Consider the following 25,118-nt stretch of genomic DNA (forward strand, 5'->3'; position numbering starts at 1 on the left):
CCACCAGAGCAGGGCTGAGGGCTCAGCCTCAAGACCTTGGCCCGGAGGCAGGGGGCCTCACACCATTTCTCCCGCCCTCCAAGTCCCCCAGTAATCTCCTCAGGCCACTCAGGTCTTCATTTCTTTTGTTATTTCTAAGTTGGTACAAAACTGACAGTGATCAGCTCTGGTGACGAGAGGTAGAAACTGGCCAGGCAGCTGGAGAAAACAGGGCGGAGCGGGTCAGGGCATAATATCATCAGGTGTTGGGACAAGGTGGCATCAGATCCCAAGGGCCTCCGTCTGGGGTTAGGGATGCCGGCATTATCGCCCCCAAGCACGGGAGCAGGGGGGGTGCATCATTCGTTTGGTGGCTCTGCCCCTTCCCAGATTAATCAGGGTAGTCTGAGATTCAAGGCAGGCAGGGTCTGGGGCAGTCAGCTTGGGGTCAGATGCAGAAATAAACAAGAGTCTTCGCTGAAATAACCTGACTGCTCCCTCAATCCGCCCACCACCAGCCCCTCCCCCCACACCCCCCATCTGGCAGACCACCCAACCCAGAAGGGAATAGAGGGCTGGAAGCTGGCATCATGTAAATAAATCTATCATTTGGGGCATTCCCACTCCACATTCTGTCAAGGAAAAAAAAAAAAATTTTTTTTTAACCCAGGGGGTGAGCTGGCTTTAGGGTCAGGAAGAGGGTGAGGGGCACCCGGCAGGGACGGACCATCAAGTTAAGGCTGGAAGGTAGGTTGTTGTGTCTCTGGGGGGGCTGTTGGGCGGGGAGGTCTCCCTGGAAGGGGGAGAGCTCAGCCTTCTCCCCCTGACGGACCTTAGGACCTCAACCCTCGGACCCCAGTTGTGGTCCGTGGGCCACCCGCATCTCTCTGCCCTGTGCCGGTGATGCTGACGGTCAGAAGGCTGGCCTCACCAAGAAGCTGCCAGGATCCGCGACAAGGGGATGGATGAAATGAGAGCCCTGTGAACGAAGCTGGAAGGTGGAGAGGGTGGGGAACCAATAGACGCGTGGGCGGACAGACATACAGACACGGGGAAAGACGACGCGGAGCGATGACAAGACACCACACACTCTCTGGAGAAGACGGGTGTGTGTGGGGGTAGGGGGGTCCGGCCAAGGCAGCACCACCCCACCCCCACCCTGCGTGTCCCGCGCACACCCCGATCCCGGAGGACGGGGCGCCCCTGGGGCCGGGCCGGGAACCGCAGGAACTACAGCACTAGAGGCGGCCGTCCAGGGGCGGAGAGGGGCGGGACCGGGTGGTGACGGGGACACTCCCTCTCACCGCCCTCGGCCTCTTCCCCCTCCCTGGGGGAGGTGCGTGGCTGCGGGGTGTCGCAGGCCGTCCGTCGGAGTTCTCTTCCCGCCCCACGCCCAGCGGCGTCACATGATGGCGCAGCGGTTGCGGCGCAGCGCGCCCTGGAAGCGCAGGGCGGCATGCACGTGCTTGCAGCGCGCGCAGCCCACGCTCTTGAGCAGCTCGCTGAAGAGCAGGAGGATGTGCCAGTTGTACTTGGCCGAGCACTCCACGTAGCCGCACTTCCAGGTCTTGCGCACCAGGTGGGACACGTTCCAGCGCGGGATCACGCGTCCACGCTGCAGGTCCCGCTTGTTGCCCACGATGATGATGGGTGTCTCTGAGGTGCCGATCACCCTGCAGGGTGAGGTGGGAAGCCCGCTCAGCACCCCACCGTCTCTCGTCTCACAACCCCCGGACCTAAGGTAGGGTGGGCTGTGCCTGATCCCTGTTAACTGCTACCATCCCTCTGTTCCAGGCACGGCGCTATGACTGGCATAAAAAAGATAGGTTATTTATGTTCTCCCCGGGACTTCCCTGGTGGCCCAGTGGTTAAGACTCCCACTCCCAATGCAGGGGCATGGGTTCGATCCCTGGTGGGGACTTACATCCAGCATGCTGTGGGGCATTCGTAATAATAATGTTCTCCCCATTGTACAGATGAGGAAACTGAGGCTGGCTTAGTTATGCAGCCCTGGAAGTCTCCTTCCTGGAGCCTCTGATCTTAACTAGCCAGCCCATGGTATGGGTCCCAAAAGGGGTTAACAGAAACAGGGACAGCAAAATGGAGTGAGTGCGTGTTTAACTATATGTGTGGGAACCAGACATTCCTGCACCCTTTTCACAGGAAGTGGCTGGCACGGGGGCATCCACTTAAGTGGCAGTGGAGTGTATCTCAGCCCCTCACCTTGTCTCTAGGATCTGCTGGCGGATGGTCTTGACGTACTCAAAGCTGTCAAAGCAGCAGATGTCGTAGACCAGGATGTAGGCGTGGACACTCCGGAGTCCCCTGCAGCAGGTGTCTGCCCATTCCTGCAACACCCCCAATCACAGCAAGGTCAGAGCAGTCATGAGGGCCCCCTGTGCCCCCTGCCACCTCCAGCAATATGCAGCACTCTCAGCTGCCACTGCACCCTAAACCTTCCACACTCACCTGTCTCCAGGCCAGGGCCAGGGCAGAATCCAAGTGCTCAGTGCTACACTTTCCCCACCTCAAAGCCAGGATAGGTCAGCTCACACTGTCTGACTTCCAGGGCCACTGTCTGTCCCATGCATGCCTGGAGCTGAGTTCTCTCTGGTCCCATTTTGTGCCCCAATCTGTCCATCCAGTCCTTTATTCGATTACATTTATTAAATGCCTCTAAGAGCGCAGCCTTGAGCTAGTTGTTGGACCTGTTGAAATCCTGTCTCCCCAGGCCTCAGAACAGATGCCTCCTCCTCCTCCAAGAACCCTTCCTGCAAGTAAGGGACTATTCTTTTCATCTTCTATGTTCTTAGAACAGCTGCATGATACCTTGGTCAGAGCAACAGCTCTATACCTTCTCCATCCCTAAGTCCCCCATTCTGTTGTGAGCTCCTGAGAGGACCAGAACCCAGCCTTCCTCATTTTTACACACCTCCTCCCCCTTCCCATCAGGGCCTCACACCTGTAGGCTCTTAGCGGGCTCTTGGATGCCACAGCCTAGGCTGGAGAACTCTCCGTGGTCCTGAACCCCACCTGGACCCAATTCCTGCCTGTAATGCTGCCCATAGGTTGCTGCCTGAGGTGCCCCTTCTGTTTGCTTCACTCTGGCTTCAAGGTTGAGAAGAAGCAGCCCTGAGGTGAAAAAGGTTGAGACCGGATGCCTACTGGGGGCTGATTTAGACCAGGGCCACAGGGCAGCTCCAGGGAGATGGAACTTCCTGAACACCAGTGGCGAATTCTCCTGGAAAGGGCTGCAGCTCAAGTTGAACAGGCCCCTGGCAAGGCTGAGTGCACTAAAGGGAAGATTCCTTAAGAGATTAATTAGCCAATTAACCTGCCAGCACATGAGAACTGCAAGGGCAGCAGAAGGCAGCCAATGTGTGGAAAGGAGGGGCTCCTGGAAGCTTGGCAAGGCAGAGACCTCCCAGGACAAGGAGGATGAGGGTTTTCTCTAGGAACCAGAGCCCAGGAAAAGACGAGAGGGAGGCGCAGGCCTGTCTCTGGCACCAGCTTATGAGCTGAACTAGGGTAGGGACCAGGCTTGGAGGACTGCAGTAGGCTCTACACTGCAGAGAAGGATGAAAAGGGGAGAGGCTTGGGCGACAGTGGGGGAGAGTTAAGTCTGACTCCAGACAAGCGCTTCCCAACTCAAAGGCTTAGAAGCTGCTGCAGTGGATTTCTCCAGGGGGATGATGTGGCATCTTTTGTTTGTGCTGAGTTTTAACTTTGGTGCGGCGGGGTGGGGGGGGCAGGGGGAGTTGGGGGAAGATGCTGAGGACAAATCTGAAACCACAGGAAACCAGGAACTCGCTTCTCAGGCCAGAACAGACTGTAGTTCACTGGACATGGGGACCTCTGGGAGGTTGGGACCCTGCGTGTTTGCCATTCCTCCCCCATCCCACTGCAAGGAGTAGTAATCAGTGGGAAGTGGGAGGGGTGGGGAAACAGGCAGAGAGGGAACAGCTCTCTGCTGGGGAGAGGGAACAGCTGCCAGCCTTCGAGGGTGATAGTCCCACTGCTCCCCGCAACCTGCTACCTCCTCAAGGGGGCCTTCCAGGCTGCCTCCCACCCACTCCTCTCTGGGGGTCCGAAGAGGCAGGGGAAGAAGCCTCCTGATTGGCTGGGTTGTCCCTTCACCCTTGATTGAAGGGAGCAAGCAAGAAAGCTCAGCCTGCCTTCCAGCTAGCTCCATGAATCATTCCAGATAGTAAAGGGCCATCTTGGGGCTGTGTCAAGACAGAGAAGGAGCTATGGAAACTGAGTCCAGTTCCAAGGACATGGGAGCTGAGGGAGCCACCTGGGTGCCAGCCATCCATTTGCTGCTCACTCCTTTGGTGCGTTGCACATACCCTCTAACCTCCATTCCCTTCTCTGATAGGAGAGGGACCACAGAAGCAACAGCTGAGGCTCAGGACCTAGAAACGCCGCCCTCCTAGGCTGGTTCTCATCTGGCATTGCAGAAGAACGTGTTCTTACTTTCAGACAGTAGCCCCTGGGATTTCTACTATTTGTTCCTTGGGGCATGCCGGATCCTGTCTCAGCATTTCAAAGATGGGTGAAGGCATTGATAATTTTCAGATAAAGGAAAGCAAAGGCCCTCAAACATATGAGAGATGATGCTCAACTTCGCTCATAATCAGAGATGTAAATAAAAAGTACACCGAGATTATCCTAGCTCATTTTTCAGACTATCAGAAATACAAAAGTTTGACAATACACTCTCTGGTGGCGTTAGGGAAACAAGTGCTCATGTAACGTCTCTCAAAGGAGCACAAAATATGCACCTTTGTATTAGGTTGGCCAAAAAGTTTGTTTGGGTTTTTCCGTAATACCTTAGAGTTATCTGTCTATTTTAAGGGAAAACATGGACAAACTTTGGCTAACCCAACAGAAGGGGAGGGGAATGTGGCACCTTTCAAACTCCGATTGCATTTATTATTTGACCTAGCAATGCCATTTCTAGAAATCGATTCCACGCGTATACCTTCCTATGTACAACATGGGGGCTTCCCTGGTGGCTCAGACAGTAAAGAATCTGCCTGCAATGCAGACCTGGGTTTGATCCTTGGGTCGGGAAGATCCCCTGGAGAAGGAAATGGCAACCCACTCCAGTATTCTTGCCTGCAGAATTTCATGGACCAAGGGGCCCGGTGGGCTACAGTCCACAGCACTGCAAAGAATCGGACACGACTGAGTGACACACACACACATGCACAACATGACTATTACAGGCCTATTCACTGTGGCATTGTTTTGAAGCAAAAATTTTGAAACAGCCCACCTGTCCAGCAAGAGGGGATTCCACTAATATGTCTCCAATGGAATACAGTGTAGCCGTGAAAAAAGGATGAAGAAGAAAAAACCACTACAATATTGTAAAGTAATTAGCCTCCAGTTAAAATAAATTAATAAAAAATAACAACACACAACATGAAAAAGTACAGCTAAAAACACTAAGACGAGTGAAAACAAATACTTTAAAAAATTTTTAAAAAAAATGAAGAAAAGATCTCTAAGTACGGATGTGGAAAGACCTCCAGGTTATAATGTCAAGCCAAAAAACAACAACAACAACAAGGTGCAGGATAGTTTTTTTTTTTAATGCAAGAAGGGGAGTGGAATAAGAATGTGTTTTCTTATTTGCATAAAGAAATACTGGAAGTATGAATTAAAAAACCAATGAGAATGGCTCTAGAGAGTGGAGCCAGAATCAGGGTGGAGGGCAGCAATGGGGCTGAGATTTCTGAGTGTGCTTTTTGTTTTTTAAACATAATGTTTGGGCTTTTAAATTGGATCTTACCAATTCTGAAATTGAAATTAAAAGAAAACACACAACAAAATGTGAAAAAAATAAACTCAGCTCAATGCACAGGACTAGGGTGGAAGCTAAGCTTTCACTCGGGCTACTGTTAGCCTCCTTTGGAGGAGAACACAAACATCTGGCCTTGAACCCACTGCCCTGACCACAGTGTCCCCCAGGGCTGAGGCGTGGACCAGGCTTTTGTCTTTGATGCAGACACCCCTGGACCTGGGAAAGATAGATGTCCCAGAGGTTGGGCCAAGGCCTTCCTGCCTGGAGTTGCTGAGACAATGCCAAGTATGATTCCCCCTCCCCCTGCCCCCACCAGCCCCATCTGAGAAATTACTATATTTGCATAGTGACAAGTGGCCAAGCTACAGCCCCTGCCTTCGGGGCCTCCTCTGTTTGTCTTTCCTGGAGAAACTCTGCATTCCGGTCAGGGGCTTTTTCAGTGAGCCAACCCAACCCCCTCTCAAGCCAGACCTAGAGAGAGGGAAGGAGGACCCAGGCCTGCAGGTGGGACCCTGTGAGCCGGGGCCCTGGGGTCATCTGAATCCAACCCCAGCAGGAAAGGCTGCCCCGGGGGCCAGTTCTGAGTTCAGGGGACAGAGCATCACCTAAGAGAACAGGCCCTTGAACAAGAGACCTGGTGGGGGTCTCTGGCCTCTGAGTACACACCTTTCCCAGGCCCCAGCCTTTTCTTCTATAGATGATTTGGGTCTGAGGCCATGGGAGGCAGAGCCCAGAATATTAATAGGCGTCTGGTGCTCTCTGTCTTTCTCTCCACTGGCCCTCACCTGCCGAGATCCCACCCAGCTGAGACATCACCTCCCAGGACCCCCAGCCTGACACACCTGGTGGGATGGATGCCCCCATAAGGGTTGTCTTAGTTCCCTGTGTCCCTCCAGTCATGACAGTCATCAACATAATTGCCTGTTTGTCTTCTCACCAGACTACGAGTTCCTTGAGAGCAAAGTGCTCTCTGTTTTGAGCCCTATTCGACCCTAGTGCCCACCACAGGGCCAGGCACACATTGAAAGTGTTAGTCGCTCAGTCTTGTCCAACTCTTTGCGACTCCACTGTAGCCCGTCAGGCTCCTCCATCCATGGAACTCTCCAGGCAAAAATAACTGGAGTGGGTTGCCATTCCCTTCTCCAGGGGATCCTCCCGACCCAGGGGTCGAACCTGGGTCTCCTGTGTTGCAGGCAGATTCTTTACCACCTGAGCCACATTCTTCAAATATCTGTTGGATGAACCGGTGCACAAATGAATGGGATCCTGGCAAAGCTCTTAGCAGAGTGGCGGGTGGTGAAGTGCGCAGCTCTCAAAGCTGGCAGCAGGGTCAGCGCCCAGCCCCTCCTCCGCCCGGGCCCCGCGCCATGCCCCCCTACCTGCAGTGTGTTGACCGGGAAGGCGCTGATGGGCGGGAAGTCGAGGATCTGGAGGTCGTGCACGTGGCCGTTCATGACGACAGCAGGCAGGTAGAGGCGGCGGGCGGTGGTGGGCACGCAGACCTCGCTGAACTCGTTGTACAGGAACTGGCGCACGATGGCACTCTTGCCCACGCCTCGCGCCCCCAGCACGGCCACCCGGTAGGTGGAGACCATGCCTCCCGCCCGGCTCCGCCACCGCGTCCTCGCCGCTGCCTGGGGCTCCCCCGGGCTGCATATTCCAGGGGCTGGGGGCTCAGCCACCGTCAGGACCCATCACCGCTGCCCCCTGCTTGCCCAGGGCCCTCTGCGGACTCCACCTGGCCTGTGGGGACGAAAGGCTGGCTTTGGTGGGCTGGCTTCTCCTGGGACAGATTTCCTGCATTTTTCCACCTTGGGGACCATGCTGGAGCTGTTCCTGCCACTTGGGATGTCCCACCCTCCTTTTTCCAGAACTCCTATCCCATTTATCCAGAACCTCCCCTCCTCCCTTCTCCATTCTCCCTGCCGTCCATCCCATCAGTGGGAATCAGCTTTCTTGACCTGTGTTATGACCTGACTTTTGGCCGGTCTGACTCCCAAACCCCAGGCAAGGCTGCAGAGGGGAGTGGAAAGAGCATTAGCCTTGTTTCAAGCCCCAGCTTTCCCATGGAGCCCAGGATAAGACGACACCTTGCAGTCTCCTCGTCCTCAGGGGTGAGACTGGGCCAGTGTGTCTCAGTGGAGGTGCTCCTGCCATTTTCGGGGAGAGAGAATTCTTTACTGAGCAGGACATTTTACGTGCCTGGCTGCCAGGAGGTACTTGCCAGCAGCAGGCTCTCGGGACTATGCTGACCCAAAGTGTGTTCCCCACCATCTGCCACCTTCAACCCCTGCTGAGAACCCCTGGACTAAAGGATGGCTTTGGCTCTGGAGCGTGACACTTGTTGAGCGGTTACTCTAGGTCAGCACGCCCATGTGGTTGTCTTTGCTGTGTTGTTCAGTGGCTAAGTCATGTCCGACTCTGCAACCCCATGGACTGCAGCACGCCAGGCTTCCCTGTCCTCTACTATCTCCTGGAGTTTACTCAAATTCATGTCCATTGAGTCAGTGATGCTGTCTAACCATCTCATCCTCTGCCACCCCCTTCTCCTTTTGCCTTCAAGCCTTCCCAGCATCCGGGTCTTTTCCAGTGTTATCCATAGTCAATACAATATTCCCAGGTGGTAGTTATTCCCACTTCAGAGAGAAGGCTCAGAGGGAAGAAGACATGAGCCCAAGGCACACAGCTGAGAAAGGCTTTCTACAATGTACTCCTTTCTACAATGTCGGAGTACTCCCAGCTTCCAAATTTAATGATTCTAGTTGGCGAAGGCCACAGGCCAAGGGCTGGGTCTAATTTTCTGGCAACCTTTGAGATCAGCGGGCCTGGCACACAGCAGGTAGCCAGGAAAGGGCTGCTTTGGGGTTGAACCTTGCCATGGCTTCAAGCAAGCTCCTTGTTGCTCAGTTTCCAGTGAGTTTAGTGTGGGAATAAATCCCAGCTCTGATGTTTCCTAGCTGCAGGGCAGAGGGCAGATGGCCTGTCCAATCTGAGCCATGTTCTGCACACATATAAAGTAGGGTCCTGAGCCCCTACTTCTGAAATAATTCAAGTAAACCTCTTAGCCAGGTGCCCTCTCTTTCTGTGGAGGATGCTGACCAGGGAAGCAGGTATATATGCCTGGGACTTCCCGTCTGCTAAATGGGTCTGGGGGAGATGGGTGTGCTGGGCTCTGATAGGGCCACAGCCTCCAGCACACACGCATGATTTCTCTGTCGGTGCGTACCCTTTCCCTACGTGCACAGCTCACAGCTGAACATCCCTCAGTCTGGCCTGGCTCAGAGGACCCCATCCATTGGGCATGGATGTGCACACACAGCAGAGTAAACCAAGGGCCGGATTTGGGGTGAGACCCACCAGCTTTGGATCCCCTGCTCTGCCCCTCACCTACAGTGTGATCTTGGGCAAGAAACTTTACAGGGTGTTGTGAGGTTGAGCATGCATGGTGCCTGCACAGAGGAGGTGCTCACTAAACAGGGACGAGGGGCCCTTCGTTCATCAAAGGCTTTCCACGATCCCAGGGGGGCCTCCTAGCCATCCCCAATGGGTCACTATTCACTGCTGCTCACATATATGTAGTGTGTGTGCAATCCTCCCCCATTTTATTGAAGGTGAAAACAAACAAATTTAGGGATGTGAAGACCAGGTAGCCCGTTGAGCTATCAGTTAAGCCTAGGACCTTCATCTCTTTCCTGCCCCATGCAGTGTCCTTTTCCCAACAAGGGCTTCTCTACTTCTGTGAGCTCCCAACATGGGGAAGTCCCAGCCCCTCCTCCCCCTAAACTCCTCCAGGGCCCTGGGCCCCTCAGGCATCCCTGGACCCTGTCAGCTTGGCAGAGAGCCTCAGCTGGGTTAATTATATAACCAGCACACGCTGGGGAGGGGGGCATCTTAGGGGAAGAAGAGAGGGCAAAGGATGCGAGAAGACTTCCGGCCTCCCCCTGGGTGTGGCAACTTATGAGGTCTCTAGGCTGTACCCTACCTGCAGATTCTCCTGGACAACATACTCCCTTGCCCTGAAATCAACCCTTTCTGGGGGAAGAGCTAGGGAATAAAAGCGGAACAACAGTGCTGGAGCCAAGGAGCAGGGTGCAGAGGGCCCTGGGTTGGGGACAGCCTCCTGGAGCCCAGCAGGCCCAAGTGTAGTCCCATCCCTGACTCAAACGTGACCCAGGCCCCCCTCCCGCTTCCCAGGCAGGGGTCCTGGGTCTGAGTGTTTATTAATCCAACATCCCCAGCAGCGGGGTGTGGAGGGGGTGGTGGAAGAGGACTGTCCAGAGAAGCAGGGCCCAGGCACCCCTCAGCCTCCCTCCCCAAGGCCTGAGCTCTGCAGTGAGTCTGCAGACGGCGCCCAGGGACAGACACTGGGGCCAAAGCCTGCTTCTGGTTCCCCTGCCGGGGGCCCGGACACCTGAGTCCCAGCCCCAAGCTGAGGGCGTGTTGGGGGGTGGGGGTTTGCAAGTCCTGTGGACCGAAGCACCACGTCGGCCCGCTGTTGGTGCCCATCACATTCCTGTGGGAGTGGGTGGGTGGGTGCGTGGGGGCGTCGGAGGATGCTGGGTTCCCTACGACCTGATTGGTAGGAGCGGAGGGGCGGGGGGAGGCCGGAGCCCTGCCGGCTCTCCGCCTCCAGCACCTCGCAGGCACCCCCCAGCCCCCGCACCAGCGCTCACGTGGCCGCCCCGCGCCGCTTCCCTGCCAGCCTGCCGGCCCCCTCCTCCCTCCGCGTCCCTGGCCCCCGTCGGCCCGGCCGGCCCCCCTCCAACACCCCCACCGACCCAGCCGGGCCCGGCCCGCCAGCCTCCCGCCGCTTACCCGGGGCCGTCCTAGCTGCCCCCAGCCCGGGCGGGCCGGCCGGCCGGCGGGGCCGCGCTCCCCCCGGGCTCCGGCGCTGCCCCCTGGCTGGCTCCCCGGCCCGGGGGGAGAAAGGTGCGGGCGCCCCCGGATGCCCAGTCAGGGCGGGCGCGGGGCGGCGCGGGGCAGGTGCTGGTCGCCGAGGGGGTAGCAAACCTCCTCCGGCCCCGCTCTCCCTCCGGAGCGCGCCGCCCGCTCGCGCCGGGAGGAGGAGGCGGCGGCGGGCGCGGAGCGGGGGGCGGGGGGGCGTGCCCGGCCGGCCTTCCGCTGGGTCCCTGAGCCCGCCGTCTGCACCGGGGCGGCCCGGGACCAATTCTTCATCCCGAGCCTCGACCTTCACCCCTTCTGACTCTCCCTGCGATGTGTTTAACTCCAACCTGGAGGGGCGGAAAAAAGGGACTGGAGAAGCCCTAAAGACTCTTGCTTCCTCTTGCTTCTCTCCATATCCCGCCCCACCCCACCGTCCCACCCCCACCACATACCCCAGGTGTAGGTCTCCTCTAACCCTTCCCGGTTCAGTTCTGGATGGGCGCCCACCGCGTGCTAGAGGGCATCGAGCCTCCTCTCCTCCACCCCGCAGATAGTCACCGCCAAGGGTGGTCACTTTCACCCTTCACTGCCTCAGTGAGAGAAGAGCAGAGAGGCCAGCAAAACAAAGCTCATCCTCAGCCATTGCGTGACCTCCATGCCCTGAAACGACTGCTCCCCTCTCCTCTGCAGACGGGGAGATGCCGGCGTTTGCCCACGTCCAGGGCAGAATCGCCTGTATATTTATTCTAAAGAAATCGTGGTCAGGGTCATTGATCATAGGCAGCTAACAATTAAGATCAGGTACTATGTGCCAAACCGTGGGCTCCCATCTTTGCCTGTGTCTTCCAAGTTGACCCTCTCAATACTACGAGGTAGATTCTGTTTCCTCCGTTTTATAGGTGAGATAGGTGAGGCTGAGAGAGGCTGAGTGGACTGGTCTTACTGAAGTGTAAAATGCGGAATCAAAGATTGGGAGTCTGTAGCGGGGCAGCCACTGAGGAACTTGGCCGATGCTCACAGTTTAACCCCGAGACCAGAGGCAGACACAAGGCGTTCACGTGTGCCCTGTGTGCAAAGTCAACGTCCCGAGGGCAGGGCAGAGGGAACCGGCCAAGCAGTGAGAAGAGTCCGCGGAGGCTTCAGGGGAGGCGGCATTCAAGGAAGGAGCCTTGAAAGAAGTAGAACTGGGCTGCCAGGGCAGGGAGGGCATGGATGAGGAAGGCTTCAGATCAGAGAATCTAGGGGCGATTCCAGGGCTTTGAGAAGGGAGTACAGGAACCAGACAGAGGGGCCTGGAAATACAAAAGGAGGCTGAGAGGCTGGTTGATGTGAAGTCACAAAGGCCTTGGTTGCCTGGTAGGGAGTTTGGATCTAGACCTGTCTCACTGGGGTACATGGAGCAGTTTTGAAGCAGGCCAGCAACCTGGTCAGCGAGGCAGGTGCAGGGAGGAGGAGGAAGCTGGGAGAAATCTCTCAAGTGTTTTCACCCTTGGACCCAACATCTCCCACTGTGTGACTTTCTATACTTTCTGGCATGCACGTGGGCCCCAGCTTCTGCCCTGAGGGCTGAGCACCCTCCCTGTTGCTGCCCTTCCCCCTCCTGTCCAGACAAAGAGCACAGGGGTTACAAGCCTGGGCTTCAGATCAAGCAGGTCTAGATTTAGATCTTGGCCCTACCACTTACTCTGCCACTGAAGGCAAATTACTTGACCTCTCTGAACTCTCTGCCTTATTTATAAAGTGGAGTTGTCCCCAAGGCACAAATGAGCCTGTGGTGTGTAGAGTCCTCAACGCAGTGCCTGGCATGGGGTCTTACTGTGTGACCTTTTGTTTGTCTTTTGTTTTACAGATACAGCCACTAAAAGGGAGGCTGAACCACCCCCTGGGAAAGCATTTCTATTTATGCTAGGATGGCTCCCAGGTGCTGGGGTAGGGTTTTGAGAGGGGTCAGGGCAGCAGCTAGAAGCAAATTCAGGGGCAAGAAGAGCACGGACCCCCTCTTCTAGTGCCACTTTTGTTCTGGTGACGTCAGGTTCCCTGGCCCTATGGGATTGCAATGGGGGTCAACCAACAGACTCTTAATTTGATTAAATTGTCCAGGGCACCACCAGTCCCCCCACCATTTCTGAACATATTTCATCCTTACTCTGCCCAAGGATCTCAGAATTTGTCTACTCCTCCAAGTCCATTCTAGTTCTGTTTCAGCCCAAGGAAACCTAGAAATAAAAAATCATTCAATGCTCACACACACTTTGCAGCCAGGCTTCTCAGAATTCTCAGCTTAGCTCCCCTAGGGGAACACAGAGCCACAGGTTCATTACAGGGCCTCACACTGGCTTGCAGTGATGTCATTTAAAACAATGTATGGATTGCTTTATATGAAAGCTGGAATCAGGATTGCTGGGAGAAATATCAAGAACCTCAGATATGCAGATGACACCACCTTTATGGCAGGAAGTGAAGAACTAAAGAGCCTCTTGATGAAAGTGAAAGAGGAGAGTGAAAAGTTAAAGCTCAATATTCAGAAAAAAAAGATCATGGCATCCGGTCCTATCACTTCATGGCAAATGGAGAAACAGTGGAAATAGTGGCAGACTTTATTTTTGCGGGCTCCAAAATCACTGCATATGGTGACTACAGCCATTAAATTAAAAGATGTTTACTCCTTGGAAGAAAAGTTATGACCAATCTAGACAGCAATATTAAAAAGCAGAGACGTTACTTTGCCTACAAAGGTCCGTCTAGTTAAGGCTATGGTTTTTCCAGTAGTCACGTATGGATGTGTGAGTTGGACTATAAAGAAAGCTGAATGCCGAAGAATTGATGCTTTTGAACTGTGGAGTTGGAGAAGACTCTTGAGAGTCCCTTGAAATGCAAGGAGATCCAACCAGTCCATCCTAAAGGAGATCAGTCCTGAATATTCATTGGAAAGACTGATGCTGAAGCTGAAGCTCCAGCACTTTGGCCACCTGATGCGAAAAGATGACTCATTGGAAAAGATCCTGATGCTGGGGAAGACTGAGGGCAGGAGGAGAAGGGAACAACAGAGGAGGAGATGTTTGGATGGCATCACCGACTCAATGGACATGAGTTTGAGCAAGCTCGGGGAGTTGGTGATGGACAGGGAAGCCTGGAGTGCTACAGTCCGTGGGGTTGCAAAAAGACATGACTGAGCAACTAAACAACATATATATTTTATATATATATATATATATATATAGAGAGAGAGAGAGAGAGAGAGAGAGAGAGAGAGAGAGAGTTTTTTTTACCACACAGACGCAAGATCTTAGTTCCCTGTCTAGGGATTGAACCTGTGCCCCATGCAGTGGGAGCAGGGAGTCTTAATCATTGGATGGCCAGAGAAGTTCCTAAAGCATTATATCTTAAATCCCAACCCATTCAATTAATATAAAATGTAAAATTTGCCTGAATTTAAGATTTGGTTGGTAAAGTCATTTTGGTTCGCTGAGTCACTTTGGGCTAAGGATTGTACGCTCCTAGGAGCCTGTTCACTCTTCTCTATGGTTAGGATTACCTTGGTGAAAAAAACCCGAGAGGCTCTGTCCATAGTCCATGGCTCCGGTTCAGCTGAAGTCACCTGAGGTGAAGACTCCAAGAGATGGGACCTGTGAACCCACCTACAGCATCTGAAGCCCAGAGGACAAAGACCTAAACCTGGGACTCCGCCCTTGCTCCCTCAGAGCCGAGGATCCCCCTGGCTTTCAGAGGCTGTCTGGCCAGATCCTGGGGCCTTTAACAGTAAGTGGAGAGTGAATGAATCAAGAGAGGGGAACCCACAGGCTAGACTTGCCCATTCTCCTCTAACACCTACCCAGTGGGAGAAGGTGGGGAGTGCAGTTCTCTCAGCCCCAGAGTGTTGGGGCAGTGCTGTCTCAAAGGATACTTCTGGAAATTAAGTCCATCTGGGTCTAAACAATCCCTGAATTAGCCTTCCCCTTGTTGGCAGCATCAAGAACAGCAGGGCAAAAGCTAAATGAGAAACTGAGATAGCAAGTTTGGAGCCAACTCGGAAACTTTTCAAGAAACATCCTTGTTGCTAATAACATGTCTGGGGGCTGGTGGGGATTCTAGGATTAGTGTTCAGGAGATAGAAATGGGTAACAACGGGGGAGGTGTGATCTTTCCCAAGTGCCACACCAGGTATTAAAATAAACAGGCTCTCTTGCCTCCTGGAGCTGGGGGTGGCAGGGAAAAGAAATCTGGGTCCAAGCAAAACCAGAAAAAGCATCAATGCCTGGGGTGGGAGTAGGAAGGCTCCAACCTGGAGTCCTCAGCTCTTCTGTGGCCTCAGAAACAATGCACCTGAGAGCTCAGTGTTTCCTAACTTGGCATTTGGCAGGAGGAGGAGGATCTCAGGCGATCTCAAGTGGAGGTCTCTCGCCAGTGTCCCCTGCTTCTGGAGACTGAACCGCACTGGGATGTAGGGGCTTAGCAAGGCTGGCCCTTGGCCTGGTGGCTCAGAGGAGTGGGATGAAGGGAAGCTGTGGCTTTACCTCCTCTCAGCTGAAAAATGGGGATAATACTCTCAAACTCAAGGGACAGGCAGGCAACTTGTGCATCAGATTGCTTTGCCATTTTTCAGCTGCCACAAGAATCCCGTTACTCCAGAAGAGGCAGTAGGCAAACAGGTGTCTTTCTCTGGCACGGAGTGTCAACTCTGCACTTTTAGAAACACTTGGGTAATGTTTTGAAATGCAGGTTGTCCCAGGCCCTACCCAATTGGTAAGAATTGTCAGCCTTTCATGAAATCTCTGGGGTGTGAAATGTGGACCCAAGAGTTAAGAGCTTCTGCCCTAAGGATTTTCTTGGCCAAAACTGACATTCTTAGCTGGTGAATCCAATCAGATCTCAGCAAGGCCTATCCCTCTTCTCATCTCTGACTCGGAACCTCCACAAAGTCCACCCTGACCCCACTTCCCTGCCAGAGTTACTCCAGTTGGAACTCAGGCCAACTGTAGGCAGCATGTGGTGACACCCCGAGTTCCTAGCTGCTGAAGGATAGTTTTCATGGTGTCTGAACATCCACGTAGTCGAAGCAGTTACTGTGCGGAGCCCTGTGCACCTTCCCTATGCTGTCTGAGGCTCAGGGCATCTGGGCACTGGACCCCTCAGCCTCGCTCCCCCACGCCAGGCTGTGGGGGACTTCAGAGGCTGTCCACTCATCAGAAGCAGGGCCAGGGCCTCCAGCCTGACCACACCTGGCTCGCGAGTCCCCAGCCACACAAATGCAGGGGATTTGATCTGAACTCCTTGGGAAGCTTGATTGAAAGTGCTTTAATTCTACCCACTTGGGAACATGAAGGCCCCCAGTGCAGATCCAAGACGCTTTTTATAAATGGATTAGTGAAACGTCCTGGGTAAGAGGACACCGACGAGAAGCTCTGCTGGGCTCCTTCTGCCCGTGCCTGGCTAGCTGGTTGGCTGCCCCTGGCCCATCCGCTTGAGTCCTGGAGGGGACCTGCCAGGGAAGATGAACTGGTTCCTCGGAGCACTGCCTGCAGTGAGATGCCTGAGTGGTGATGGTGGTGGGGACAGCAGCGGGCGCCGGGGAGACAGGAGCCTCTGAGGCATGTGGTGCTTCCTCAGGCCCATCTCCACATTTCATCTGGCTAAACCCCCGGGAGGGCCGGGCAGCCGAAAGGCAAGTTCTAATAGCATGGTTATTAATACCCCACCCTTCCCCTGGCCCGCTGTGTTCTGTCCTCCAGTGTCAGTTCTGGGAACAAAGTACACAGCACAAACTCCATTTTGTGTAAATGAGAGTTTATTGACGAAGACAAAGTCAAGGTTCCCCCGCCCTCCCCCCTCCCCCCTCCCCCAGAACAGATCCCAACAACAAAGGAATGCTAAGTTTTCTTAGGGCAACACTTACCCCCCTTCCCCCTCCTCTCCAGTCCCAAGGTTCACAACGCAGACGCACAAAACAGGCTCGGGCGAGGGCAGACACTCAGGGAATCTCTGACCAGCAAGAGTCCTGGGTGTGTGTGCGCTTGCCGTGCCCTTCGTGAGACGCCAGGACGTTACAGAAACAGGCTGCAGCGGCGGACAGGGGACTGCAGGGCAACCTTCGCTCGTCCCCCGTTCGACCAAGCTCCAAATAGGCCCCGAGGGTCACTGCGGTGGAGGCGATAGGCTCTGCCTCTTCAGGAGAGGGGTCCTTCTTGTGGAGCAGAATCCCTCTCCAGCTGCTCAGGGACAAACCAGGAGGGAGCCTCTCCAAGGAGCGGAGGGCTGGCAGACAGGCCGGGTCAGCTAAGTCCAGCTGTGGCCCATGGCTGCCGGGGAGGCTGAAGAGCTGGGTTTCAGGGGTGGAGGGACACGTCTCAGTGCCACACTGTCTCGTCTGCTTACCCTGCCACAAGCTCTGCCGCCTGGAATGGCAGTCTGCTTTGAGGCGAGAACACTGAGTGTGGAGTGGGGCCCTTCTTCACAGCTTGCATCGCACTGACTCCACGAGCAATCTCCCAACCAGAGCTTCACCCACCTGCTTTTCTACCTCACCTGGCACCCACCCCCACCCACCATCCTGTGCCACTTCCTGTTCTTCACGTGCCTGAGGGGTTCCTGTCCCTCACCCTAGGAATTCTTCTCATGGAGAGTGTCAAGGCTTAAGAAACTGGTTTGGGGAACCTGCTCCCCGTGGCTTTCCAAGTAGTATGAGTCAGGGTCATTTCACTTGCAACACAGTTGCAGGGTAGTTTCTGCTGTTTTCTAGGGTTCCTCCTCTTGGACTCACTTTCAGGGCCAAGTCCCACGTGAGGTCTTGGACCCAAGTGGGGGCATCTGAGAAGCAGTCTCAGTCATGGACGCTGAATCCCCGGTGCCGGGCAGCAGCAGTTCCCACAGGTGCAACAGACAGCCCTGCTGGACAGACTGGTGTTCCGGGCACAGAGCACTCTTTGACAGCCACACCCCATGTGTCCAGGGGGGCAGGGGTTCTCACGTTTCCCGATCTTTTGAGAGAAGAAAAGGACAACTTGGCCCTCTGAGGTGATCTCACCTGCCTGGGAGCCTAAGCAACCCAAGTGCCGAGCATCAGAGAGCCGAGGGATGACTGTGTGGCACCAGAAGCTCACTTCCTCCCCACACCCGCCCTGCTGGCCTCCAGCACTGAGGGTCCTCCATTCTGGCATCAGGGTTTACCTTCAAGACCCCGGATAGAGACTCTGCCGCCACCGGATGCCAATGAATGGAGCGCCAGAATCTGCGTGGAGTGTGAGGAGAGCCATAAGGAAGCAGGCACCGGAAAGGTAAGAGAAAGGCATCGAGGAAAGAAAGTCAACGAGAGGGTCCTGCAGTGAGAACTCTGACAGGGATTCGGAGACCCAGCCCCCCACCTCTGCTACCGAACAGTCAACAGTCCTCAGGCGGTAACATCCTGTTTGGCTTTTATCTTTCTCCTTTTTAGAAAAACAAGGTTGGATGAGTTATTATTTCAAGTAAGTCTGTTGGAACTCTGAAATCAACATTTTAGATGTGAGTTGGACCTGAGATTAAATTAAACCCAGAGTGGGAGCTTGGGGGTGGGGTGGGGTTTGATTCCTGAAATTTTTTCATCAGTGTCATTCTCAGATTCGACCTCGGGTAAGGACTGTGTAAGTTCTTCTCAGCCTGGGTGCCTCAAGGCCCCATTTCCTACGCCCTATAGCACCATTCAAGGAAGACCACCATTCCTAGCTGCAGCGCATCAAAGGAGATGAAAATACAGGGCAGGAGGAATCATAGGAAAAGGAGTTTGGAGAGAAAAGAAAGTGATCAGGAACAAGGCTGCCACGGGGTGGCAACAAACTGTGTCTCTTCCCTCCAGGACTGTGCGGTTGTCTTAACACTTCCCTCAGTTACACACTATTCCCTCAATTTCTCCTATGTACAAAAATATAAAACAATAAAGTGCAGTTTACGTTTCAGTGACACTTTTCCTTGCTTTAATATTTTTTTGTCTTTTTCTGCTTTTGAAACGAGGTCTCGATTACAAAATATCAAACTACACTCGAAACTGCAGCCACTGTAAGGACAGCACGGAGAAGCCCACAAGTGAGGACAGAGAGCAGCGGGTGGCAGGAGGCGGGAAGCGACTGAAGCAGCGGTCACAGACGGTCACAGGAAGCTAAGCTATCCAACAGGCGGTGCCCTAACATTAGCACAGGTTAGACTAGTCACTACCCTGGCGGGTAGCCTCAGTGTGTTCAGGTTCAGATTCTACATGGCGATAACAATTTCTTCCAGTTAAAGAGTTCTTGGCCTGCACCGATCACAGGGTGGCGGGAGGGCACCGGACCAGTCTATTAGTTTTTCAAAATGCTGTCGTAGACCTGATAGATGTACTGGGAGACCTCGGGAGCTCTACACTTCAGCGACAGCTGTGCGGAGGAAAAGGAGAAGGAAGATTATTAGCACGGAGGCTGGCATTCGCTCAAAAGGTATCCAAGTATTCAGTTCAAGGACAGATCTTTCTGATACAAGGGGAGAAGGGTTTCTATCGTTGAGCAGCCAAACAAAGAGACCCTGCTGATAGGAGGTTCTGTGGGCTTTAGAATTTCAATTTAATCAATGTCAAGCTGTCTGTGTTTCCACCCACATTCTACGTGGGTCTGCAAAGTTAGGAAATAATTCACAGGAAACACTGCAGGGGACAGATGCTTTCCTGCTTTGCTAGGAGTCACAGGGACTATAACCAAGTGAAAAGGAAGGGCTAAAACCCTTAACTTGGTGGTCATTTCATCTCTCTGTTCCAGTTTCTGTCTTCCCAAGGACGGTTATCTCAGTCCCAACTCAGGAGGATGGATAACTAAGTAAAATAAAACCAGGAGCTAGACAGCTCCAAGGAACTAGTCTTCCCTGTGTTATATAGAAGAGAGCATACACTGCTAGGGAACAAAGTTAAGAACCAACACGGGCTTCCCTCGTAGCTCAGATGGTAAAGAATCTGCCTGCAGTGCAGGAGACCTGGGTTCGATCCCTGGGTTGGGAAGCTCCCCTGGAGAAGGAAATGGACAACCCACTCCAGTATCCTTTGCCTGGAAAATCCCATGGACAGAGTCTGGTGGGCTGCAGTCTATGGGGTCTCAAAGAGTCAAGCACGACTGAGCGACTAACACTAACACTAAAGAGACATTTACCGAGTGTGTACCATTTATGCCAACAGTGTTCTCTTTCAGCTTCTGCCTCTTATCCAGGCTGGTCAGATACTTCTCATACCACTCTATTACCACCTCTGTCTAGTCTAACAATTACCAAATTAAAATATTAAAAAGATTTCAATGCTAAACACTGAGATTTTCACATTGTGGGTCAACAAGCGCAAAATTTAAACCTAGATTTGGACTCCTGAATCGTACCAGATTAGGCAAATTCACCAGATTCACAATAATGTTAACAAAAGAAGCATATAAACTGCATTAAGAACCAAAAAATTTAATCCCTGTTTTTTGTATTACTGACATTATTGCTCGTTTATTAAAGCAGATGAACAAAAGCTGTCTTTAATGATATATCACCATAAGATTTTACATTATCTTACCTCTTTACTGTCTTATTAGAGACTAAACAATTTAAGTTCAAAGAGGTGAGAATATTTTTGGCAAAAATGTCAGGAAGATGATTGGTCAACCCCAAACTTCTTGAGAAAACTCACATCCTCCGAACTGAGTGAGATTTTAAAAATGCAAACCCAAGCCAAACAAAAAGAACATCACAAGAGGCTCTATTTAAAATTTACAGCTTTAATATGCATTCTCTAAGGCATTTCCAGAACTGCTGCTCGACATACATCAGGAAGACAGTTCTGATACACGTAAAACAAAAAGTGACTAATTTTAGAATACAAATATAAATAGAAAACATCCCCCTACTTGGGTCAGAGCTGCAGCTCTAGGCCCTCCCTGCCTTCCTGCCCCTCTTCCAGCCTCTCCACTCTCAGTGTTGTAGACAGCTCTCATGGGAAAGTATGTGGGTTCAGCAGAGGAGGAGGAGAGGAAGCTAAAAAGAGTAAGAACAGCTAAGGGAGTTAGCTCCCAGACTAAAGAGGGGGTAGTTCCTCCTCCCTCAAATACAGCTCTGTATTTTTCATATCTTTGTAGCAGTACTGGAACTTCCAACCAGTTGGAGATCCACTTCTGGTTCACTAGTGATAAGAGAATGTTGTCTTCCTCAATAAAAGCCCAGGTGGGCACTGGCAGGAGTCTAGACACAGAAAGTTAGAGCTGCTCTTTGGAGGGGGGAGGAGAGGGAGGGGAGGGAGGGTAAGAAGAGAAGGAAGAATCTCTTTCTCTGGACTGTTCTATCACCTCCCTCCCCCAGATACCCCAGCCTTTAACAATAGGTTAAGTTTAGGGTTAAATCCATTCCTTGCTTTCCAACAAATACAGTTAAGACAAGCTGGAATATATTAAAAAAAAAAAAAAGCTGAAACACATTAAAAAAATTTTTTTTTTTTGCTAATTCCTAAAGAAAGCAAGAAGAAAATGTACATTAAAAAAGAAGCTAAAAAATCTGATTTAGGGGAAAAAAAAATCTGATTTAGGACTCTGGTCTCATTTCATATGGGAAGAGAGGTCTTGCCAGGATTTTAGCTTTCGAAGCACTAACCTGCTTATGTGCCACATCTTTACCACCAGCCTCTGAGAAGTGCCACCCACCTAGACTCACCTCCCTTGCGTAGGCAATAAGCCAAGGGCTTAAACATCTACTCCAGGTTTATGGCCGGGAATACATACTTCTTCACCTGGGACAAGTTCTCTTTTCAGGTGAGACAGAGCTACTTGGAGATTATGAGGGCTCTTCCCCCTGGGACAAACAAACCTTCTTAATGACATACAGTAAGGGGATGAAGGAAGTGATTTATCATGTAGTGTACTACTACTCTGGAGAAGGCGATGGCACCCCACTCCAGTACTCTTGCGTGGAAAATCCCATAGGCGGGGGAGCCTGGGAGGCTTCAGTCCATGGGGTTGCTAAGAGTCGGACACGACTTCACTTTCAGTTTTCACTTTCATGCTTTGGAGAAGGAAATGGCAACCCACTCCAGTGTTCTTGCCTGGAAAATCCCAGGGATGGGGGTGCCTGGTGGGCTGCCATCTATGGGGTCGCACAGAGTCGGACACGACTGAAGTGACTTAGCAGTAGCAGCAGCAGCGGTACTACTACTTGGTCATCAAAAAAAAAAAAAACCAAACACCAAATTATTAATATATGCAATGACTTAAGACAGATGTCAAGGGTATTATGCTAAGTGGAAAAAAAAGTCTGAAAAGGATAGGAACTGAATTTAACAACCCTCTCAAAATGACAAAATTATAGTAGTGGGAAACAAACGTATCAGTGATTCCCATGGGTTAGGCATGGGGTGAGTCTGTAACTATAAAGAGATAGCAAGGAGGAGTTTTTTCATGGTGACAGAACAGTTCTGTTCCTGATCATGGTGGTGATTATCACAAATGTGATAAGATTTCATAGTACTGTACACTCCTTAACCAAATAAACTAAAAATAATCATGTAAAAACTGGTCAACTGTACTATGGGTGTAAGATGTTCTCAATAAGGAAAATTCAGTGCAAGATATATGGGAACTCTATGTACCATTTTTAAAACTTTATGTGAGTCTTAAATTAGTTTCAAATAAAAAGGTTTTAAACATTTTAAATCAACTATGCGACTACTAAAAGGTCTTTGTCAAAATTCTCACTATCCTTAATGAACACAAAGAAGACAGTTAGCAAGTGTTCAGATATGTGAATTCTTAGCACAATTTACCTACCAACAACTTCTGTGATCCTGAATAAGTTATTAATTATTCTGAACCTTGGTTTCCTTATCTGCAATCTAGGGGTAATCGTGCTACTCTAATCTACCTGAGATGGAATACTGCAATTAAATAATGAATGATAAAAAAAACACACACACACACAAATACACATACTTTGAGAAAATTTCTAGGGAAGTAAATGCAGTTATTTTACAAGACCTGATTTTACAGTAAAAACCTGTCCCTCCAGAAGACCAGACAGGGCTTTCCCTTTCTTGGGGAACTCAAGGAAAATGACAGGACAGTTTCCTACAAAAAAAGACAAAGGACTGGCGGCGGAGGAGGTGGGTGGGAGGAGTGTACAGTTTATGGGAGAAGCCTGAAGTTTCTCAGCTCACAAATGCTTGGGCAAAACAATCTAGTTAGATGGGATGCAGTATCACTCACACACACACACTTGTCCAGCTTATTTCAAGGGGAAACCAAAATTTTCAGTATAGGGTGGTACTACTTCCTTGATATATGCTAATGAACACATGGTTGCCTTAAAACTAAGGAATGGAGTCACAGACTTTTCTCGGCTAAATGGCCAAAAAGCTCACTTAATCTACTGAATATAAAGCTTTATCAGTTATTCAATTATTGAACCTTACTTTTCTCATCACTTTCCTTTCCCCTCTTTCAAAACAGTGTACAAAAGCCTTGAACATAACAGAAGAGTATGGTATTTCCCCTGTCCCAAGGGTTTTCTTATACTTTACAAAATGCAGATGACAAGCAGCATCTTACTGGGAGATGGTATTTTACAATAGTAAACAAATGGCCAGTGCCTAGGGTATTAGGGCTGTGCAGATTAACAAAGCAACTGACTCCTCCCCTAAAAATAAGGCCAGGATTTCAATTTTAGTCCAGCGTGGCACTGAAGAAGTTTTCTAAAGTTCCCTTTCAGGCTATAAAAGGTGTGTCCCATTTTGCCTTTATTTTTCAACAAGCATTTAGGACATACAGTATCACTAAAGAGGCTCATATGTACAGGGATTCTGACATCCTTACGTCCAAAAGCAGGAAGGAGCTTGAAATGAGCTATGGAAACAATCCTCTTAGTGGCCTGCTACAGTACCACATGCACAGATACGCTAGATGAGCATTAACCAACACTGATAAAGCTGTAGGCTCTGTGAGCAGCTCTGTATATACCTGGAGGAGTCTAAGGTACTCCAGTCGCCAGAGGCCCCTTCCTGGTGAATGGGGGCAGAACAAGGTCTTCTAAGAATGCAACTGGGGACTTTTTTGACTGCTTGTTTTGGATATCTGGGGAGTGCAGCAACTCCACCAGGTCTTTCCTGGCCAATTAAAAAATGCTAAGAAAAAAAATGAAAGGGCTCTTACCTCCCTCCATGAACCCATCTCACCCATTCTGAAAAAGGCCTTACCGTATAATTGGGGTTTCCTGGTTGGATACGTAGCTCGGCCAAAATCCAAATGCCGTTAGTGAGCTTCAGGGATTGGTACAGCATGTCCTGCCCTTCCACATTCCTCTTGGCAATAGTATAAACATTGTTGTTTTGCAGCTTGCTGGAAACAGTGTCTAGAAACACAGATTCAAAATGCAACACCTTCAGTTAAAATACCCAACAAGGATGCCATGAGCCACGTGCACTCAATTAGCCCCTGATAAGCACCATCACATGCATATGTGCACATTTCAGAAAGCCCTTCCCCCACCAGAGCCAAGTGTGAGGAAGCTCTCCAAGTGCCTGTGCACCACGTTCCAGGCCAGAAAAGAGAGTAAGGCGCGACTAGGCACCAGTGTGTGAGAACTACCTGTGGAGCTTATGGGGGGTCTAAGCCATTGGTACCCTTAAACTATTACTAGGAGCTAGACAGGTAAAAATGCACTGAAGTGGACAGAGACAGAAATGGGTGAATGTCTGACTGCCATGTTGGGGTTCACTTCTGGAACATTGGTCCCAGATCCACAGGGATACAAAGACTGACAACTGAATCTACAACAATACTTCCCAAGTCACTACTACGCTACCACGAGCCACTCTGGCCTCACGTACCAGGATCAGAAAAGTGCCAGTTGCAGAAATCCTGCAAATCAAATTTGTTAACCTGGACATTTAGGTGTTTTTGTTTTTTAAAGCAGGCAAATGATTTCTTAAGCTTCTGGGGACTATCATACCCCAAATTAATAACAAAACAAAGTCCCTGAACAAAAGTTTTTGAGAAAGACTGAAGTTGTGCAAAGATGATTATTCCAAGGCCTGTAACCTCGACTGCCATTTCTGGTTAGAATGGAGGCCTTTGTAGTCATCAACACAGGAGAAGAACAGGTTGGTGTTTGGGGTCTTCCTTGTGACTACGTACAGCACCAGAGACATGATATTCTAAAATTAAAGGTCATTTCTCTCTCCTTGTTCTCTGACTGCTAACATGAGATGCTGCAGCACCAGAGAAAGAGAAACTTTAAGAACAGAGATGATAAACACCATTTCTTTGTTGATAGTTTATTACATTTGTTTCTAATAAGAATTAAATTACTCAGGAACTAAATTCTCTCCAAATAAAAACCAGTGATACTCTATGGGAGAAGGCTGCTGTGATGGACGGTCTTTCTATTCTCCTAGACGGTAAACCCTCTGAGCACAGGGATCCTAGAGTTTTTCGTCACT

The 25,118-nt window shown here is 51.3% G+C and overlaps 2 protein-coding genes across 4 annotated transcripts in view; both read right to left on the reverse strand.

The window, feature by feature from the left end:
- Nucleotides 1-1,381: 1,381 nt before the first annotated feature.
- RASL10B (RAS like family 10 member B) lies at nucleotides 1,382-7,386 on the reverse strand. The gene is made up of 3 exons (XM_068978956.1): nucleotides 7,171-7,386; nucleotides 2,203-2,327; nucleotides 1,382-1,652 (listed from the first exon to the last, which is right to left on the reverse strand). The coding sequence occupies exons 1-3, from the start codon at nucleotides 7,384-7,386 to the stop codon at nucleotides 1,382-1,384; spliced, it is 612 nt and encodes a 203-aa protein (XP_068835057.1).
- A 9,196-nt stretch (nucleotides 7,387-16,582) lies between these two features.
- Nucleotides 16,583-25,118, reverse strand: part of AP2B1 (adaptor related protein complex 2 subunit beta 1) — a 109,435-nt gene continuing 100,899 nt past the window's right edge. For 2 of the 3 annotated variants that reach the window (XM_068977646.1, XM_068977645.1), the window contains 2 exons: nucleotides 23,874-24,028; nucleotides 16,583-19,056 (listed from right to left, as the gene is read on the reverse strand). In XM_068977646.1, coding sequence (XP_068833747.1) covers nucleotides 18,982-19,056; nucleotides 23,874-24,028 — 230 coding nt within the window. In that variant the 3' untranslated portion in view covers nucleotides 16,583-18,981. The remainder of the gene's footprint in view (nucleotides 19,057-23,873; nucleotides 24,029-25,118) is intronic. The other variant, XR_011145174.1, reaches the window with a different exon arrangement.

Source organism: Capricornis sumatraensis, chromosome 8 (assembly GCF_032405125.1).
Source record: "Capricornis sumatraensis isolate serow.1 chromosome 8, serow.2, whole genome shotgun sequence".
NCBI lineage: Eukaryota > Metazoa > Chordata > Mammalia > Artiodactyla > Bovidae > Capricornis > Capricornis sumatraensis.

Excerpts from the sequence above, each read along its gene's own strand:
- RASL10B (XM_068978956.1), bottom strand. The coding sequence starts at position 7,386 with ATGGTCTCCACCTACCGGGTGGCCGTGCTGGGGGCGCGAGGCGTGGGC. Across the intron at positions 2,328-7,170 it reads TCCCGGTCAACACACTGCAG|GAATGGGCAGACACCTGCTG; the intron begins GTAGGGGGGCAT and ends GGGGTGTTGCAG. Across the intron at positions 1,653-2,202 it reads CAGCAGATCCTAGAGACAAG|GGTGATCGGCACCTCAGAGA; the intron begins GTGAGGGGCTGA and ends CTCACCCTGCAG.